Here is a 21488-nt window from a genome sequence, read left to right as displayed (position 1 = left end):
AAACTATAGTTGATATGTCTGTTATTGTAAATACATTATCTATTGAAATTGAAAGATGTATTATAAGCACACGCTTTTTTTTTGATTATCAGCTATAGGGAATTGTAAGAGCAAATTGATTTGAGAAAAATATAAAAGGCGGTCTGAGTAATAAGGAAACACTTACGTTATTGTAAGAGGATGAGGAAGCATATCATTACATTATATTTTATTGCTTACAACGCATGCGGTAGTCTGAATCTGTATATTTATTCTTATAGCCATTCCATCTAGATGTGATATTATGTACTTATTTCTTTTTATAATTTATGTATGTGTATAAAAATATAAACAACATGTAAACTTCAAAAAAATTGATGTTTATTATCTCTTCTAAAATTAATTCACACTTAAGGTTAATTAAATTTGAAAGTTTAGAAAAGAGATCTCTCAGTTCGTTTTGATGTTTTCAATTCTAGTCAAAGATTGTAATAATAGATGATGATAATAATGATTGTATATACATAATTGTTTATGTTGATTAACCATTATTAGTATTACTGTAAAAATGTTAAAGTAATTATTTATATTTCTTCAATAAGTCGTGCAAGTCAGTTCGTCGGATATTTTATAAATAATAGATGCATTGTATGATTATATTAAATAATTTAATAATATGTAAGTTTTTTCGGGTTTACTATGGGTTTTTTTTCTAAAAAATTTCTCTGTCAAATGTTTTTTTAGTGATCCAAATTTTTAATATATAAATTATAAAAGACTTGTTAGGAATTTTTGGTTTGGCCTGTGATTGTAAAATCGAACAAAAAAGTCTACAGGTCAAATACGAATAATAAAATTAAAAATCTACACAAAATAACTGTAAACTTTGGTTGTAAATGAATCACTGTAAGTGTATATTTATATTTTGATAACAAAGAAACTAAATCTCTATTTTAGCACAAAACACCGGTAATGACTAGATGGAGTAACAATGTACAAAAACATATTCGTTCGTCATAATTTGCAAATCAGCAAAATATTACTAATAAAATACACATTTTATTTTTTGCTTTTAGAGTTAGTAATCTAATTAATTTTGTTTAGCTAAATTTAAATGCAGAACATTTAATATTCACACCATTCTTTAATTTCGTAATGAAGGTCACGATAATTTCCCTTCTGCTTTAGTTTTATATAGAACAGGGCACAAAAGAATGAGAGATGATAACAAACTATGAGTTTCAGCGTAAATTTTGTTATAGTTGAGCTAGTATTTGTCTTATATGTTTAAATAAGTCACCAAATGCAAATAATATGTATATAGGATAAAAGAGTTTTTTTAGTGTTGCATTTGTAAATATTGGTCAGATAAAATGCGTGATGGCTCAACTATAAATTTTATTTATTCTGATAATTGGATATTTAAAATAAAAAGAAAATTGTGTCAGAGTATCATTGTTGTTTTTTTTAGAGGAATTTCTGTTTTTCCCTGAAATTATTTTCGTTTTTTAACATCCGCAGCAAATTTTGACCAATTTTGTTGGATCAAATCGATAACGAGGGACAGGAGTTGCGTCGTTACGCGAAATAAGTTTCGTCCGGTAAGCGCGTCGCCTCGCGTCGCGTCGGTGAGCGTCGCCGTCGCTCGGAGGACAACCTAGACGCGGTGGCTGTTTCTAGCTCCACTCTAACCGCAGCGAGCAGTAATTCAAACTACGATAGCAGCAGCTGCAGCAGCAGCATCTCTAGCAACATGACTATTGCTACATACCGCGTGACCGAAATAGACTGGTGTTTATTTTTGAACTCGATTTGTTGATAATAATAGGTGCAAGAATATTATTGTTGTTGTTACTGCGGCGTAAAATTCAAGAACGAGAACGAGAACGAGAACTTTGGATTTACATGTGTTTTGTGTGATGTGTCAGGGTGTCTGCTACCGGCTAGGACAGTCCTATGTGGTGTGTTTGTGACAACGTTCGTCTCAACTGGCTTCCTTGAAGGTTCCTTATTTTTATCTTAAACATGAATAACGATCATTGAATGAGGAGTACTGTTAAGTTATTTAATAATTGATTGATACGTATTCAAGCGATTGGATTGTGGTACAAACGCTTTGAACATTCCTCCTCATAGCATGGCCTCGGTCGCCGCTTGGCTCCCATTCGCGCGGGCGGCGGCCATCGGATGGGTCCCGATCGCAACACATCCCTTACCACCGCCCCCCATACCCAAAGATCGACGGAAAGCCGACGACGAGAAGTTGCTAATTAATGTTTCCGGAAGAAGGTTCGAAACCTGGAGAAACACTCTGGAAAAATATCCGGACACTTTGCTGGGATCCAACGAACGAGAGTTCTTTTATGATGAAGACGTCAAAGAATATTTTTTTGACCGCGACCCCGACATTTTTCGTCACATCCTGAATTACTACCGCACTGGTAAGCTGCATTACCCAAAACATGAATGTTTAACCAGTTACGATGAGGAATTAGCCTTTTTTGGCATATTGCCAGATGTTATTGGTGATTGCTGTTACGAAGACTATAGGGATCGGAAGCGAGAAAACGCGGAGAGGCTTATGGATGACAAATTGTCGGAAAATGGGGATCAACACTTGCAGCAACTAACTAATATAAGACAGAAAATGTGGAGAGCGTTTGAAAATCCACACACATCTACGGCCGCATTGGTATTTTATTATGTTACAGGTTTCTTTATTGCAGTGTCTGTGATGGCCAATGTGGTTGAAACGGTACCTTGTGGTAGTAGACCAGGTGGTGCTGGCTCTCTTCCCTGTGGTGAGCGGTATAAAATTGTATTTTTCTGCTTAGACACCGCTTGTGTTATGATATTCACGGCAGAATACCTATTAAGAATGTTTGCAGCACCAAACAGATATAAGTTTGTACGTTCAGTGATGAGCATTATAGATGTGGTTGCAATTTTACCATACTATATAGGACTAGGAATAACCGACAATGATGATGTGTCGGGTGCTTTTGTAACCCTTCGAGTGTTTAGAGTGTTTCGTATTTTTAAATTTTCAAGGCATTCACAGGGCCTTAGAATTCTCGGTTACACATTAAAATCTTGCGCTTCCGAGCTTGGCTTCCTGGTATTTTCGTTGGCGATGGCCATCATTATATTTGCTACGGTTATGTTTTATGCTGAAAAGAACGAGGGTAAAACTTTCACATCCATTCCAGCTGCTTTTTGGTACACTATTGTAACAATGACAACGTTAGGGTAAGTTAGATTTATTTTTTAAATATATGCAGGTTTATCTCTGGTATCTACATATAGATAATTTAATAAAAAAAGATTATTTTATCTAATAATATTAATAGATTGATAGATTAAAAAAAATATATTTTTTTTTAAATTGTAGTTACGATCCCATTTTATTATAACGCTATAAACGAATAATATTATCATTGGATACTGTGTTATGATTAACTAAAATTAAAAGTGACTATGATTTGTCATAACGCAAAAATGAAATAATTTTTCGATTATTTTATTGTTTTGCTTTATTGATTATTTTTTTACGCTCCAATTTATTTATTACCCTTTATTTTACACAAAAAATATATTGGCCAATAAAAATATAAAAATTGATTTTGATTCTAGGTATGGTGATATGGTACCTGCAACAATTGCAGGCAAAATAGTTGGGGGTGTATGTTCACTCAGTGGTGTACTCGTAATTGCCCTTCCAGTGCCTGTTATTGTATCCAATTTTAGCAGAATATATCATCAGAATCAAAGGGCAGACAAACGAAAAGCACAAAGGGTACGTTAAAATAGAAAATTTCTTATTTTCCTTTGCAATTTTTGATTTTTAAAAGCATTTTAAAACAATTTTCGAAAAAAAAAATTATGTCCATTTATTCTATTAGACTTTATTTTAAAATTTGTCTCTTTCAGAAAGCCCGTTTGGCTCGTATTCGCATAGCCAAAGCTTCTTCAGGTGCAGCTTTTGTCAGTAAGAAAAAAGCGGCTGAAGCCCGATTAGCAGCTCAAGAATCTGGAATAGAGCTTGATGACAATTATAGAGAGGAAGATATTTTTGAATTGCAACACCATCACTTGTTGCGATGCTTAGAAAAGACTACTGATAGAGAATTCGTTGAATTGGAGGTAGGCTAACTAACTTATTGATTTTCGTTTTTTTTTTATAAATTTTTTATTACTTAAGGTACCATACAACGGTCATCCTAAAAGACCCGGATCACCGTCGCCTTTAGCAAGCCCCGCACACTCTGCTGTGTCAATTGGACTGTTTCAATCTTGTTGTGGAAGATGCTGTCCTAGAAGGTAATGAATAAACAAAACACTATGATTATTAAATTTTAGTCATTTTATAAGCATCCTTTATGTGTATTAAATATAAGTCGATGCTACTAAGTAGATCACTAAGACCTCATTTGTCGCAGGTATCAACATACGTGTGGAAAATACATGCCGGCTGCATCCACAGCTCAAGTAAATCAAACAGGCAGTGGAATGGATGGAACTTATCTCGTAGAAGCCTCCTTTTGAACATATCACAAGTAACATATTGAGGACATGCCACGAAGCTTGGATGAACGAGTATAAATTCATCGAAATACAAACAAATATATATAGCGATAATAAGTCTCGTACAGTCAAAAAGATTTTGCATAAAATCGGAATATGTTACAAACATAAAATGCAATGGTTTGGTAGATTTATATAAAATTAAATAGCTAAAATAATTTTAATAACATATAAAATTATTTTATTCAAAACATAAATAAATGGGCTAATCAATAACTTAAATCATTAAATTATATCAATATATGGTACGTTTGATCATTTATATAATAATTATGTCTTTGCTAGGGAAATTAATTTAAAATGTATTATTAAGAATGTATCTTTTAAAATAAAAACAATGATCTTTAGTGATTATATCATAAAAAAAAGACATTTTCAGAGTAGCATCGATCTGGCGGTGGTGCATTCGACTAAATTGGTAACATCAGAAACAATATAAATAAATAGGTTTATTAAAAAGTATTTGTTTATATTATAGATTTATTAAAATGTAAGATAAGTTCATAATTACCTATTAATTTATTTTTTGTTTATAAATATTGTTACACAAAATATTTATGGTATGTAAAAAATACATATTAATATTAAGCGGATTTTATTATTATGTTATGAATATTGACATTAGTGATATCAAATATAATGTTTTGTTATATTTGCCACCTTTGTAAATATGAAGGGAAATCAACAAAAGGTCTTATGTTTTATATATAAATGATATGTAAGAGGAAAATTTACATTTTTTCTCCTGACAGCACTGATATCGTTTACGAAACACTTGTTAGGTTTGTAATAAAACGTTTTGTTGTGACGGTGAAACATGATTTCGTTTAAGGTTTACAGTAAAGGTCTCAGTATTCCAGAATTATCTTATTTGTATTAATAGCTAGACAGCGAATATTTCTGCATAACAAATAAGTTTACTAGCACTAGACCTGTTAGGCTTTTTTTAACTTCTTTTTAAACCAATAACGATTTTGGTAAAAAATAATTTATAGAAATAACTTGTTAACGCAATTTTAAATTAGTTTAGTTTAAAGGTAGCTTAAAATGTTCATGTTATTTTTACATGGTATTTGCCTATTTTTGGAAATACCAATGTACATGTAACTAAAAATAGTATATAGTAAAAAGTGAATATTATATGCCTATGTATTCTTGTAATTTGTCTTATTGTTATGTAATGTTATTACACATTATTAAAAACAAAGGCAGTTTACCAAGATAAAAAAAAAGAGCATAGAGTTATAATATATTATAGTAACATGCATTTTTAACATCGTCAAAAGATCGTATAGGTATTTATTATTAGATATTGATAATTTTTTTTTATATGGTGCTATAGTATTAAATATACTATTGCTACGCTTATACTATTAAATGCAATGTTAGATACTTGCAATTATTATTTACTCGATAAATAACTAAATATCAAGATTAAAATTTAAATATTTTTTTTAAGTTTTTCGAAAAGCTTTAAGAGTAATGAACGTTTAAAGCATGACAGAAACTAAAAGCTACAAATATCTGTACACACTTTATAAAGGAAAAATTATGTTCTGGCCTAACAATAGTTGATATTTGGCAATTATGCCCACCTTAGTCAATATGTAAAATCCAAGATAAAAATACAAAATTTCTTAAAGTTGAAATCACTAATTACATTAATATATAATAAAACAAATGTACGATGTGATTTTAATCATTAATCAAAATAAATGAATCCCTTTCAAACCATTATTAATACTTCTCTGTGAGAGCTTAAATAAAAAGTCAACTGACAGGCACAATATCATATAATAATATTTATTATCATTTGATTGGAAAATGACACAGAATCAATGTACCAACTGTTGTAAACTATACAATAGTTATAATTTCTCTTTCTGAATTGTAACCCCTCATAAGAGAGGCTTTTCGAACTCTGTCCTATCTAATCCCTTCTAATTACTCTGTACCTTGTTGAACATATTAATATGAATAAAAATTATTATATATTACTTTAATGTATTATTATCTTATTTTAATGACAGTTATTTTTGTTAATCATTATAATATTATTATATGCAATTTTTAGAATAAATTTGACTAATTTAAAAGGTTTATTAAAATGAGAGAGTTGTGTTACATTTTATTATCAGCAATAAATGGAGGGAGTATAACAATACAATGAGCCACTATGAGTATTGCACAACGAAAATAAACTTTTAGATAAAACAAAATATATAATTTTTTCTATATAAAAAACTGCTGGATTGTATATAAAAACAAGTAGAATAGGTAATAAGGAAAAAAAAAACAATCAACATCTTCATTTACATATTAGATTTCAAGAAAGGCTTAAGGTATAAATGAAAGGAGTTGTTAACGGGCTCAATATTAAGCGGACTCTGTTTAGCAGCTAAAAACAACCGCTCGTAGACATTTCCATCTGCGGCGCCCAAAGCAGAAGCTAACACTTCGTCACGAAAATCGAAACTATCAACTAATCCTACTGCATTTGGTCTCATAACACTTAGGAGGTCTTCAAGCCAGTTTTGAAGGGCTCCTAATTCCGACCCATTCATATCTGAAAACTGGTAAACACACCTCTCTCGACTAATTCCATAACTTTCAATTGTTTTTAAAGATTTAACAACTGCACTTACTCGTAATATATGCCCTGCCATTTTTAGTGCCTGAGTGACAGCGTACAATTGAACTAGTTGATTTAAAACCACGTTAAGTTCATAGGAAACTTTTAATTTCTTTACTGATTCGTGAAACGTTTGAACAATAAAAGCCCTTCCATGAATATCAGCCGCTTCAACCAACTCAATTGAAGTATTATTCCATGCTAGTTCTGAAGTCTCACCTTTATCGATCCTGATATTTATATGGTTACTTGCCAACTCAATTTTCCTGTCAATTGAAATAAATTACTCATATATCCAAATGTTAAAATGCCAAAATATTACCTAGCAGAAGTTTTTTGTAAAATTGTAATAATCCAATCGACACTTTTATTAAATGGAATTTTTTGAGTCAAAGGTGTACAAAGATAACTTAATGTGGGAAAATGTTGCAGATTGTTTCTATTTTGCCACATTTTTATTAAAAACCTCGCACTTTGCAGTAGGAGCACAGTATTTTCTCCCTCATACGTACACATTGCTGTGACGAGTCCATAAGTCGAAGGTAAATTAGACGCGGTCATATATCCATGACCGCCACATGCTAATCTACATGTTTCGATGCCCAGAGCTGCGTCTGCCGTACTAACTGCTTTTAATACGCATGATGTTGCATGAAGCTACAAAAATCATTCTTTCTTTAGTAATGGTCAATTATTTATAATTTGTGTATTTTATCGCATTCAATAAATACAAATAAAATAATTACCTCAGGAAGATTATCCATTTTTCCAGTTTCCAACTGTGAGTTCACATCATTATAAATTTCCCACAACCAATTGGCAGCATATTGAAAAGCAAATGCAGTCGCAATATTGGGAAATAATTTATGCTGTTGAGTTACATAATCTATAATTGGAGTTTCAGGATCCCTATATTAAATTTTAAAAAAATATTATGGACACAATATAATTAATATAATATAACTACATGTATGATATGGTTATTATAATAATAACGTATGATGTAACACCTACTCGGGTTTAATTTGACATTGTCTTCTCACAGCACTGTATCTAGTTGCAATAGTAACGGCTTTTTTAAGATATGTTGCTGCATCCTGAACCAACACTACCCTTACAAATATCATGGTACCATATGTCAATTTGCTGCTAGGGGAACTCACATATGTACCATCCTAAAAAAAATATGTTTTTTTTTTTCAGTCATTACCAAAACAATATCTGCATAAATCTTAATAAACTTACAGGAAGCACTTGATTATTTTTCATCAACATACTATTCCTGGGTATTCTGACATTTTTAAAACCCAAAAATCCATTGTTAGTGCTATTCATACCTAGTTTACATCCAATCTCACCAATTTGAATGCCTGGCAAAGGCATGTGGGTATCTTTATCTCTTAATTGTACTATAAAAGGATGGATGCCTTGACATTTACCCTTGGTATATAACTGTGCAACTACCACTGCATAATTTGCTGAGTGACCCACTAAAATATGGTCAAAATATAAAGCTTACATAGTTAACACTGCATTTATATTTCATCCAACTCACATCCTCCAGGCCACCATTTAAATGAAGTGAGTGTTGGACTATTCAGGATAAATTCCTCACTTTTTGGATCATAAGTAGCAGTAGTTTCAAGTCCTCTTATAAATGTACCATGGCCAAGTTCAGTTTGCGCATAGGTGCCTATAATACTGCATTCCCAAGCTTTTTGTATCCATTCAGCTTGTTGTTCAAAAGTCCCTTGTCCCATAATAGTTGGGATAAACATGACATAATGCAATGTTAATGGATTTCCATCTCCTAATATTGCTGATCCAATTTGTCCACCCAAAATTTCCCTAAACACAAAATTTTTGTTTAAGGTTAGTAATTCACAAAATTTTTTCACAACTACCTAAAATTGTCCATTCCACCTTTTCCTTCATTTTGTAACTGCTGCACTTTTTTAAATACTAAACAAGCTTTTCTAACCGCCTCCTCATATTTTTCCTTGTGGCTCAAATATTCTAATGGTATTTTAGATTTTAGTTCAGGATCTTCCAAAAAGAATTTCTCTTAAACCAAAAAACACACATTTTTCTTGCTTATTCTAGACATGAAAATTTATGTTCAACTTAATTCAATCAAATAAGTTCTCTTACCTAAAATAGATCTCTTTGTGTTTTAAATAATAAATTCATTTTTATAATATACATATATACCTACCTCTAGCTCTTCTCTCTTCAGTTTTTTTTGAACCTCCATCCAACAGATGGGTTAATTCAATAATTTTAAAATTACACTTTTTTCTCTCCTTCACTAAATCAGGGTTTATTTTTCCTTGATTCATTATCATATTTGTTAGATTGCTTGGTTTTAACAATCAATGATATCTTATTTGAAAATGTTACAAAGCTTCTATAAAAAAAATTCATATAAAAGTGTCATGTCTATATGAGTACTTATATATTGCACTTTGAACATCGAATGAGTACCTATAGCAATCATAATAATTCACAAAATGTGGTATTTGATAAGAAATGTAAGACTTACTTGACTTTTATCCTTACTAAGAATAAATATTATTTTGAGAACAAATTGAACCAACCAAATAAGTCCATTAAAATTGCGTTATCTTCAAATAATGACCAATAAATACTTAGAAAAAAAAACTTGAAACACCAGACATTATTAATACCAGAATGATTTATTAAAAGCCCAAAATGTTATTTAGATGCATTGCCAACCCAACCCCCCTTGCTTTAAAATATATAAACATTAGACATACCTGCTCCTGATGGTCCCAATATTAAAATTAAAATATTTTTTTAACAGAAGATGTGAACTTATCTTTTCATTAAATTATTTACAATCTTTTATTTTGACCTTTGACTAGTACAATATATAAGGGCAAAACATTAGTTTTTCCAAGCTTTAAAACAGCAATAATCATAAATGGACTTCACATAAAACAATAACAATTAATTATTATTTCATTATATAATATAAATTTATCTTGAAAAATATTGATATAAATTATTGATAAACTAAAAATCATAACACACATCAACGTCACCAAGAGCCAACAACAATCACTTTCAATGTCAAAACTTAAAACCTTATATATATATATATATATATTATTAGTTTCACCTTATGATGCCTTGTCAATTGTCACCTGTCAGTGACAGAAACACAAAGAGTAGCAATGTCGCCAACATAAGAATAATATTCTACCACAAATGATAGAACATTACCCACACGATTTTGAGTTATACCCAGTTGCATAATTTCTTTCGTATTTGAATCTGAATTAGTTTTATTTTTCTGTCTAGAAAATAAATTCCAGAATGTAATTAAAAAATATTGGAGTGCTCTAACCTCCATAATTCAAACCATAGTTAATTCCATAAGGGGTGGGGGGGGGTATACCCGAAAAATGAAAAATTCCAAACTTTGAAAGTCGATATCTCGGCTTCTATGGGAGCTATCGGGAAAATTCCGACGGTTTTGTCTTAGTTTCGTCATTCTGAATCTAGGTGACCCAAATAAGACGCTGGTATACTTAGTTTGATTTCGAAAAAAATCAATTTTTGGTGAAAAAATTCGATACGGGGGGGTATACCCGAAAAATGAAAAAACCCAAACTTTGAAAGTCGATATCTCGGCTTCTATGGGAGCCATCGGGAAAATTCCAACGGTTTTGTCTTAGTTTCGTCATTCTGAATCCAACGAGACCATCCGCAAGGTCGTAGCTCTTACGATAGCCGAGATATGGCATTTTTGATGCCCATTATTGGCCTCAAAAACGGACGTCGAAAACGACTTCCGTTTCGACGGACGACTGGGAACGACTGGGTTGGGTTGGGTTGGGTTGGGTTGGGTTGGGTACTTAACTCCGCCTCCAGTGTGCTGGCTGAACATAGTAGGTCAGTGCGCTGGTGCCGGTCCCAAGCCCGGATAAAGGAGGAGGGACCCCAAGGCCAAGGTCTTTCGCGCTGAGGGTCTGTATGACACAGGGGTTAAAATGTGTCGCGAGCGATCACGCCATCGGGTCAGGGGACCGATTGGCGAAAAAAGCCCCCTCCCAGCGTTAGACCATGAGAAGTAGTGGTCCAGCGAGGCTCTAACGCCTGGAGTACTATACCTCGCAGGGCTTGATTCCAGCCCGAAACCTTACGGCTCAAAAGGAATCAGTCTATGAATGTCGACTCAAAGACACGCCTCGGATGAAAAACCCTCGGGGAATGAGGCTACCCCCGAGGGCGGCTGCCCGACCTCAAAAAAAACTAAAACTGCTACGGACATGGACCTGGAAAAACAAAACCTGATGAAAAAAGAGGATGCTCTAGAGTGGAACATAGAGCAGGTTTTTAAAAGAAGAGACTCAATTGAAAGATCCCCGCCTGCATCGCGCAAGTTTGTCCTCCCGTCAGACAACGCAAATTCAATCGATATAACACGCTTTTTTGAGAAAATCCAAGATAAACGTAAACTAGGAGATGTATCATTTGGAGATCAGACAAAGGAATCTAAAAGGGAGCGTAGTGAAGAACCCGTCACTTTGTTAAATAAACTAAGGGACAATATTCAGGGTCTATCCAAAGAAATAAACGAATTAGTAAGTTTTGGTGCAACAAATCAGAACGTACATAAGGCTGTAAAATCTCTGGCTACAAATATCAAGCTGCTAGTAGACAAGACACGCATAGATGTAAATAGATTAGAGGCAGAATGCAACAAAAAAGAAGCGGACAATTTGATTTTGGTAAAAGAACTACAAGCTCAAATCCGCATTAAAGAATCTGAAAATGAAGAAATAAAACGGACAAACATAATGCTGAAAAAAGAAAACGATAACTTAGAAACACAACTAAAAGAACACACAGAACTTACAACAAAGATCGAAAGGGTAATTGAGGGTCTAGAGGGATATGAAATAGAAGATTATCAGAGTTGCGAAAACATAATAAAAAAAAGATGGGCCCCAGCAGCATACAAAATTACAGAACTTGAAGAAAAAAATTCAATAAGCCGTAGACCAGATCATCTCTTTCTGTACTATAAAAGGGAACAAAACTCAGAAGATAACATAGGTCTAACAAAAGAATTTGCAGATAGATTCCCAGAGCTAATCGAAGAAACTCCCACAGACTGCAACGTTGGGTTGGGTTGGGTTGGGTTTGGTTTGGTTGGGTTTGGTTTGGTTGGGTTGGGTTGGGTTGGGTTGGGTTGGGTTGGGTTGGGTTGGGTTGGGTTGGGTTGGGTTGGGTTGGGTTGGGTTGGGTTGGGTTGGGTTGGGTTGGGTTGGGTTGGGTTGGGTTGGGTTGGGTTGGGTTGGGTTGGGTTGGGTTGGGTTGGGTTGGGTTGGGTTGGGTTGGGTTGGGTTGGGTTGGGTTGGGTTGGGTTGGGTTGGGTTGGGTTGGGTTGGGTTGGGTTGGGTTGGGTTGGGTTGGGTTGGGTTGGGTTGGGTTGGGTTGGGTTGGGTTGGGTTGGGTTGGGTTGGGTTGGGTTGGGTTGGGTTGGGTTGGGTTGGGTTGGGTTGGGTTGGGTTGGGTTGGGTTGGGTTGGGTTGGGTTGGGTTGGGTTGGGTTGGGTTGGGTTGGGTTGGGTTGGGTTGGGTTGGGTTGGGTTGGGTTGGGTTGGGTTGGGTTGGGTTGGGTTGGGTTGGGTTGGGTTGGGTTGGGTTGGGTTGGGTTGGGTTGGGTTGGGTTGGGTTGGGTTGGGTTGGGTTGGGTTGGGTTGGGTTGGGTTGGGTTGGGTTGGGTTGGGTTGGGTTGGGTTGGGTTGGGTTGGGTTGGGTTGGGTTGGGTTGGGTTGGGTTGGGTTGGGTTGGGTTGGGTTGGGTTGGGTTGGGTTGGGTTGGGTTGGGTTGGGTTGGGTTGGGTTGGGTTGGGTTGGGTTGGGTTGGGTTGGGTTGGGTTGGGTTGGGTTGGGTTGGGTTGGGTTGGGTTGGGTTGGGTTGGGTTGGGTTGGGTTGGGTTGGGTTGGGTTGGGTTGGGTTGGGTTGGGTTGGGTTGGGTTGGGTTGGGTTGGGTTGGGTTGGGTTGGGTTGGGTTGGGTTGGGTTGGGTTGGGTTGGGTTGGGTTGGGTTGGGTTGGGTTGGGTTGGGTTGGGTTGGGTTGGGTTGGGTTCCCCCTCGAGGAGCTGCTGGACCTTGTCGACTGGTGGAGGGGGCTCAGACAGTCATCCGATATCAAACATAATATTGGCTGAGGTCGGATGGCTGTTTGCTAAGGACAGCTCAGGCGTTTTATAAACGCTTCCTACTAACCTTACCAAATTTCTCCACTTACCTTTTAAGATCAATTCCTTATTCCCAAGTTTTTCTTTTTTCCGATCCCCTCCGACGCTATTAGGTTTGCGAGGGCAGGTAGGAGGTTCCCTTGTTTCTCTCATCCCAGCCTGGAAAAAAAAAAAAAAAAAAAAAAAAAAAAAAAAAAAAAAAAAAAAAAAAAAAAAAAAAAAATGGACGGCTAATACATAAAAATACTGCACGAATATGGATATCCCTTTAACTAACAGGTGCGCGACCTGAAACGCAACTAAGATGAAAATGGACAAGAAACAAGGAATTGTACCCCAGGCGGGTAGCGCTGACAGCGCAGAATCCCGCACCGACCCTTCGGGGAAGGTCTGCCCCTCGGATTCTGGGGAGGGCAACTTACCATTTTTCTCGCCGAAAAGAAGTAACATAGTGAGTATAGTGACAGACACGATGGCAGACCCGTTTGCAAGAAGGGACTCTATCATAAGATCCCCGGTTAGTAAAACCTCGACACCCGGCTACGCATCAATCCAGACCATCGAAGACACGGATGACACAAAAGAACTGGGAGAGGAAGGAGAATATCATGTGTTTCAGATCTCGAAGAAACGCAGACGAGCTCCCAAGGATTCACCTGAATTCAAGGCGCCAAGCGAAATCCAGCCCAGTGAGAACTTGTTAAAGCTGAAAAGCAAAACTGCAGAACTATTAAAGTTTGGTCAAGATACTCAGAACGTGCACAAAACGGTTAAAAGTTTGACCAGAACAATAAGCTCCCTGGCAGACTGCACGATTGCTGAATACAAGAGGAACACTTTTGAAACAAACCTGGAGATGGACAAGCTAAAACAAACCATATCGGACATAAAGAAGATAAGCGAGGAAAAGGAAAAAGAAAAGGACGAAATCATAAGTCAACTTAGAAGACAATTAGAACTAGAAACAAAAAACAAAAAATGCCAATGCAAAAAGGCACCAGAGGAGATTATAGAAGATATTAAAGATAAAGAAGTAGGAACTTTTGAAGACATAGAGAAGATACTTAACCTGCCGTGGGCGCCGAAAGCTTATAGAATAACTACGGAGGAGGAAAGAGCAAATATGGGCCGACGACCAAACCAGTTATTCTTATTCTCGGAAGAGAAAAGGGAGCACCTAAAAAGTGAAACAAAAAACAATAAACTGGAACAGGAGATCTTTAACCTCATCCCGGAACTATGGGAAGAAGAGCCAATATCATGCGAAGGCGGATATTACACTACATTAGAAGAAAACTCAACGTACAAAGTGAGAGCCACAAACAAAACAAAATCAAACATAAAGACAGCTTCAATCATGTTCAAACCAGACGGCGGCGAGTTATTAGAAACCGTATACAAATTCCTAAAAGAAATAAGAGATATACTTACCGAGGTAGGAGCAGACGACGCAACCATCATAGCTCCCTTATACACAAACTCACAAGTTTTCAGAAAAGTGTGCGAGTGCACATTCCACGATATGGACGTCAAACTAACATTAGTGTATCCCATAGGCAGACTCAGAACTAATACTACCAGACAACGACAAAGGAATGAGGTAATCATCATAGAGCAGACAGAAGGAAGATCATATTCAGAAATGCTAAAGACCTTAAAAGATAACGTAGACTCAGAACTTTCTAAAGGAGTCCGTCAAGTCCGCAAAACAAATAATGGAAACCTTCTCTTGGAAATGAAAGAGGAATCTCTAACAAGACGTCTACACGATAAAATAAAAGACACATTCACGGACGGAAAAATTCGTATGGCAGGAGGCAGAGACAAAAAAACGATCTATATAAGAGACATAGATGACATCACAAGCACCGATGAGATCAGAAATGAACTAATTAATGGAAATTTAATTGAAAACAGCGACAATACCAACATCAAACTAATAAATAACCCATATGGAGGACAGACTGCAATAATCGAAATGGATGAGATGAAATCAAAGAATCTCATAAGGAAACCCACCATCCGAATCGGATTTTCCGAATGTAGAATTCAAGAAAGAGTTACGGTAGACAGGTGTTTCCGATGCCACCAATTCGGTCACAACGCCCGCTTATGCATGAATAAGGAGAAGGACATGTCTAACAAATGCTTCAGGTGCGGGGAGGAAGGTCACCGAAAAGACTCCTGTAGCAGTAACACCATCTTTTGTCCTGCCTGCAACCAAGAGGGTCACAAAACCGGCACCTCCAAATGTCCCTCCTTTAAACTAGCTTTAAAACAAGAGAGGAATAACAGTAGGAACCGACTTATCAGCACCGACTATTAACCATGGAGCTAAACATCCTCCAAGGAAACGTGCAAAGGAAAACCGCTTCTGAAGATCTAGCGAAGCTCTTAGCTGCTGAAAAAAAGTGCCACCTGCTCTGTCTTCAAGAACTAAACAGTAAAAGCTCCTCCTTTCTTAAAACCAACACCTACAACTCAATCAATGAAAGTAACTCAGCCATAATCTCTAATAAAAAGTTTTGTGTATATAAATTCGAGCAAAGGCAACATTTTGTGTGCGTAGACCTAGGCTTCGTATGCGTCTACTCAGTATACATATCTCCGAATTGCCATATAAACATTTTCGAATCAGCACTGGACGAGCTACTGAGTAGTATATACAGGAACTGCTACATTAACAATAAACCGGTTATTATCTCTGGAGACTTCAACTCCAAGAACCCAATATGGGGCGGCAGTGTTTTAGATCGTAGAGGGAAAAAATTACACGAATGGATGACCTCCATGGGCTTGATGCCTTTGAATGACGGCAAGTACCCGACCTTAGTGAGAGTAAACGGCGAGTCCTACATTGATCTCACCTTCATCTCGGAAGAAATCTCCAACTGGGGCCCAACAAGCTGGCAAGTTTTAGAGGACTGCGAATCCCTAAGTGACCACCAGTTTATTTTCATTAAAATCTCCATCAAAGGCACACGCATCAATAAACCAAAATACATCAAACAACTGCAACCAGAAATTTTCCATAAAAATATCGAAAACTTTTTCACAAAAGTAGATGGACAGACTGTTTCTAATAAAATAAAAATGCTCCAAGAAACCTACGCCTCTTCCTGTAGCAGTTTAAAAGTAGACGAAAACTACAAACTGCCCTACTGGTGGGACAATACCATCGGGAACCACATTAAAGACGTCAAACAAAAAAGAAGACAGTTTCTCAGAAAAACCAATAACAACACAGAAAGGGGAGGCCTAGAAACTATATATAAAGAAGCGAAACACAACCTAAATAAGGAAATTCGACGGGCTAAAAAGAAAAAATGGAAAGACTTAATAGCAACACTACAGGAAGACATTTATGGACAAGCCTATCAGATAATAAGAAACCAATTAAAAGCCACAGGACCCAGAGTAACTTTAAGCGCAGCAGAAAAAATGGACATTTTTAAGAAACTGTTCATTACCGACCCGCAAGATAAACTTCCTACAATCACCACGACCCATCACAACATTATACCAGCCGTCACGGAAGATGAATTAAAATATGCCATTACACGCATCAAACCTAACAAAGCTCCAGGTCCGGACACCATGAACCCAGAACACGTTAAGACCCTGTTACTGAGTAATATAAATTTCTTCATAGACCTGTTTACAGAGTGTCTAAATCAAAACCTCTTCCCTGAGAGCTGGAAAATATCGAAACTCATTTTAATAGAAAAACCATCAAAACCCGGAGATGAAGAAAAAAGATACAGGCCAATCTGCCTGTTGGATATCCTTGGCAAGTGCTTTGAAAACATCATCAACGTTAGATTGAAGGCAGAGATTGAAAATGCAGGAGGTTTTAACCAATATCAATATGGCTTCACCCAACGGCGGTCTACAGTTGACGCAATTAAAAAAATCATCAGTACCGTCCAAGCAAACTCGGACCACATCACCAGCGTCATATGCGTCGACGTCAAAAATGCATTTAACACCGCAAACTGGGCTCTAATAATCAAAAAGCTAATAAAGCGCAATATATCCACCTATCTCCTAGAAGTCCTTAAATCCTACTTTGAAAACCGATCCGTCCTCGTACACAGCAAATCCAACTGCGAGATTACTGGAGGAGTCCCCCAGGGATCAGTGCTTGGTCCAACACTCTGGAACGTCCTCTACGATGATGTGATGGAAGTATGCAACGAAGAAGGGATAGAGCTAGTGTGCTACGCCGACGATCTGGCAATTCTATTAAAAAGTAAGTCAATTGAAGAAAACGTCCTGCAGGGTAATACTGCTCTTTTTAAGATCCATCAATGGATGCGTGCAAACCGTTTGGAAGTAGCTCCCGAAAAAACGACCGCCGTCGTATTTGGATGGAGTTATAAGAACCGAAGGAGCATTGAATACCGCTTTGAAGAACACCTTATAAAACCAGAAAAATCGCTGAAATACCTAGGAGTAATGCTGGACTACTGTACTAATTTCTCTAGCCACGTGGATTACATCATCAAAAAGTCCGACAAAGTTAGTAAATCCCTCCAATGCATCCTTCCAAATATCGGCGGCCCATCCTGCTCTAAAAGGAAAGTTATGGCAATGGCCCTCCAATCGATTCTGCTCTACGCAGCACCAGTATGGTCAGGCGCTCTTGGAGCAAAAAGAAACCGCCAAAAACTGGAGTCTTGCCAAAGAAAAGCAGCCGTCAGATGTTGCTGCGGTTACCACACTATCTCCGCAACAGCTGCAACTGTCATCAGTGGTTTAATCCCAATAGACCTTCTGGCGGAAGAGCGATGCCAAATCGAAGAGCAACGAACTCCCGAACAAAGTGAAGATGACAAAAAAAGAGTCAGAGATTCAGAGAGAAAAAAGACCATGGACAGGTGGCAACAGAAATGGAGATCCGATAACAACAATGCTAAATGGACGAAGGAAATCATCCCGGACGTCCGCCCGTGGGTAGACCGCAAATTCGGAGAGGTCAACTATGCTATAACGCAATTTTTGTCGGGCCATGGATGTTTTGGGACCTACCTGTACCGTTTTAAGAAGAAAATTTCGCCCGCCTGCATCTACGGCGATGCAACTGAAGATTCTCCAGAACACATGCTGTTCGAATGCACAAGATTTGAAGGAATCAGGCAGATGGCACAAAACGATGTAGGGTGCAGACTCACGAAAGAAAACCTCCTCAACGTTATGCTGAAAGATCGAGTCGGGTGGAACGCTATCGAAAAACTAATGGTTGCGATGGTAGAGAAAAAAGAAAGAGAAGAGAAAGACCTGGAAAGAGACATAGGACATTAACGGAATAAAGTAAGAGCTCCTGACCCGAAGATGATATTTCCTTCGAAATGGTGCCGGGACAGGTAGCTGGAGACCAACAGAGGAAAAGGGTTTTAGTCGGTCGCTCCGGCGGAGTCCGACACTCCCCATGGTCGCCAGAATGGCCTACCACCAAACATAAATGCAAATCAAATTACCGATGACCATGGGAGTGCATAGATACGCATTTCCTAAACCTCTATAAGGGTTGGGTTGGGTTGGGTTGGGTTGGGTTGGGTTGGGTTGGGTTGGGTTGGGTTGGGTTGGGTTGGGTTGGGTTGGGTTGGGTTGGGTTGGGTTGGGTTGGGTTGGGTTGGGTTGGGTTGGGTTGGGTTGGGTTGGGTTGGGTTGGGTTGGGTTGGGTTGGGTTGGGTTGGGTTGGGTTGGGTTGGGTTGGGTTGGGTTGGGTTGGGTTGGGTTGGGTTGGGTTGGGTTGGGTTGGGTTGGGTTGGGTTGGGTTGGGTTGGGTTGGGTTGGGTTGGGTTGGGTTGGGTTGGGTTGGGTTGGGTTGGGTTGGGTTCCCCCTCGAGGAGCTGCTAGACCTTGACGCTGGTGGAGGGGGCTCAGACAACCATCGGATCTTGAGTCTTGAGGGAGCAAGATCTGTTGGTTGTCTGCAAAGGACGGCTCAGGCGTTTACTTAACGCTTCCTAATCTACTTACCTCTGACTGTCCAGACTTACCTCTTAAAGTTAATTTCCTTATTTCCCCTGCTCCCTGGAGCGGTGTTGTCTATCCCCTCCAATGCTATTAGGTCTCGAGGGCTAGGAGATCCTTTTCGTTCCTCATCCTTTACAAATGAAAAAAAAAAAAAAAAAAAAAAGCGACGACTATGGAGAACCCCTGAGAAGGACACTCGTTAAAAACCAAACAAATATGAAAATGTCGGAATCTGAAAACTATGTACCCCAGGAGGGTACGGCAGGAAGCTGCCGAGAATCCCTCTCTACCACGGTAGGCTGCCCCACGGATTCTGGGGGGGGCAAAATTCCGCGAAATAAAGAATATAAGCAAAATCCAATAGCAGCATGGGAGCTACAAGATATTTCCATAAGGAGAAACTCTCTCCCACGAAGCCCTCCGTGGCAAACGCCATACGTAGCTACGGAGTGTCGCGAAAGAGCTTGTTCAGAATCAGGTGCTGATTCTAAGAAAAGAAAAACCCACGACACGTCATTTAATGAAGAAAACAATCCTTCCGTTAAGAAGACAAGCAATAGTGGCACAGGACATGAAGAAGACAGTACCGTCCATGAAACGACATTAATGCACGAAACAAAAATTACCCCGGCTATGGAACACCTTAATAAAAAAATCACAGAATTAATCCAATTTAGTAATGCAAACCAAAACACTCACAGGAAGATAAAAGAGTTAGCGAAGACAATAAAGGCAGGAGCTGTAAAGGTATTTACAGAATACAAAGGAGAGGAGATAAACAAACAAAAAAAGAAGGAAGAAGAAAAAAACACTATAGACGAACTGAAATTAAAAGTGTTCACCCTAGAAGCGGAAAAAAAGGCTCTCTTGGACATGCAACCAAAAAAAATCCATGACAGTGAAACAAAAAAAGATAACTGGTGTGCAACTTGCAAAAGGAGAATAGACACAACAATATCATCTCTTGAAGACACTGAATACACTGACTTTGAAGACATAAAAGAGCTAATACAAAAGCCGTGGAGCCAAAGTACATATAAAAGGACTGAGATAGAGGAAGGGGAAAAAATTAATGGCCGTCCTGACCACACGATGCTTTTTGCCACGGATGAGGTCTCTGCTGAAGGAAACGTGACTAAGAGTAAGAGAGGCCATTTAGAAAAAGGCTTGCTAGAGCGCTTCCCAGGAATCATAAGAAAGCACCGAATACGACTTTGGGCACCTCATCGCTGTTGAAGAAGCGTACCGAGTCCGGTCCAGAAAAAATGTTAATGATGCTGGAAAGATTAGAAGCTTAACAATACTTTTAAGAAGAGCTGGTGATTCAGAACTGAATAAAAACGTTTTCCGAATGCTAAAAGAAATAGGAGTGCTCTCTAAAGACATGGGCATGGAGCAAATCACCATTATTGCTCCAACATACCTAGATGTAAACCTATTCAGAAAAATTATAGAATGTGCCTTAAATACAAACGCTGTTACAGTAAAAGTCCTATGTGAACGAGGAAGGTCTAATTCATACGCCACAGCGACAAAACGGAAAGGAGGAGCAATTATTGTAGAAAGCGATCAAGAAAGAACATATGACGAGATGCTAAGGACGCTGAAGGAAGCTGTGGACAAAGATACCGCAGACCAAATCAAGCAAGTAAAGAAAACTGCTAACGGTAACCTCTTACTGCAAATTAAGGACGAGTGTAGACCAGAAATGTTAAAAAACAAAATTAAATCGGCTTTCTCAGACAAATACAATAATATAGAAAGCAAAATAAGAACATCGGGAGGAAAAAATATTAAAACAGTTTTCATTAGAGATATCGACGGCACAACAACAAAAGAAGAAGTTGAATACACCCTCATAAAACAAGGATTCCTGCAGAAAGACGAGAGTTCAGAGATAGGCATGTACGCAAATCGATATGGCGGCCACACAGCCGTACTTTCTCTTTCAAGCTGTTCAGCGGAAAGATTGCTTCAGCAATACAAGGTTAGGATCGGACTCAATGACTGTCGTATCCAGGAAAGAGTCAACATAGAGAGGTGCTATAAATGCTGGCAATTTGGACACTCGTCTCG

General features: G+C 37.6%; 2 protein-coding genes across 2 annotated transcripts; one reads left to right on the top strand and one right to left on the bottom strand.

Annotated features, from left to right (window-relative positions):
- Positions 1 to 1662: 1662 nt before the first annotated feature.
- Positions 1663 to 6560, top strand: LOC126748615 (potassium voltage-gated channel protein Shal). The gene is made up of 5 exons (XM_050457968.1): positions 1663 to 3228; positions 3613 to 3775; positions 3910 to 4122; positions 4181 to 4299; positions 4419 to 6560. Exons 1-5 carry the CDS (start codon positions 2117 to 2119, stop codon positions 4522 to 4524), a joined length of 1713 nt encoding a protein of 570 aa, XP_050313925.1. The 5' UTR covers positions 1663 to 2116; the 3' UTR covers positions 4525 to 6560.
- A 119-nt stretch (positions 6561 to 6679) lies between these two features.
- LOC126748613 (probable peroxisomal acyl-coenzyme A oxidase 1) lies at positions 6680 to 10218 on the bottom strand. The gene is made up of 10 exons (XM_050457967.1): positions 9973 to 10218; positions 9411 to 9602; positions 9100 to 9259; positions 8751 to 9043; positions 8441 to 8685; positions 8210 to 8370; positions 7942 to 8104; positions 7518 to 7852; positions 7209 to 7461; positions 6680 to 7136 (listed from the first exon to the last, which is right to left on the bottom strand). The coding sequence occupies exons 2-10, from the start codon at positions 9538 to 9540 to the stop codon at positions 6876 to 6878; spliced, it is 2001 nt and encodes a 666-aa protein (XP_050313924.1). The 5' UTR covers positions 9541 to 9602; positions 9973 to 10218; the 3' UTR covers positions 6680 to 6875.
- Between the last annotated feature and the right edge of the window lie 11270 nt (positions 10219 to 21488).

Source organism: Anthonomus grandis, chromosome 22, assembly GCF_022605725.1.
Source record: "Anthonomus grandis grandis chromosome 22, icAntGran1.3, whole genome shotgun sequence".
NCBI classification, from domain to species: Eukaryota; Metazoa; Arthropoda; class Insecta; order Coleoptera; family Curculionidae; genus Anthonomus; species Anthonomus grandis.
The sequence above is the reverse complement of the archived record's forward strand: the minus strand, read 5'-3'. Positions and strand labels throughout refer to the sequence as shown.

What these genes read in the sequence shown, in the direction of transcription:
- LOC126748615 (XM_050457968.1), top strand. Translation starts at nt 2,117, where the DNA reads ATGGCCTCGGTCGCCGCTTGGCTCCCATTCGCGCGGGCGGCGGCCATC. An exon ending in GTAACAATGACAACGTTAGG is followed by an intron (nt 3,229 to 3,612) that starts GTAAGTTAGATT and finishes TTTTGATTCTAG; the next exon opens with GTATGGTGATATGGTACCTG. An exon ending in GGAAGATGCTGTCCTAGAAG is followed by an intron (nt 4,300 to 4,418) that starts GTAATGAATAAA and finishes CATTTGTCGCAG; the next exon opens with GTATCAACATACGTGTGGAA.
- LOC126748613 (XM_050457967.1), bottom strand. Translation starts at nt 9,540, where the DNA reads ATGATAATGAATCAAGGAAAAATAAACCCTGATTTAGTGAAGGAGAGA. An exon ending in TGAAGAGAGAAGAGCTAGAG is followed by an intron (nt 9,260 to 9,410) that starts GTAGGTATATAT and finishes TTTTGGTTTAAG; the next exon opens with AGAAATTCTTTTTGGAAGAT. An exon ending in TGGCAGGGCATATATTACGA is followed by an intron (nt 7,137 to 7,208) that starts GTAAGTGCAGTT and finishes TGTGTTTACCAG; the next exon opens with TTTTCAGATATGAATGGGTC.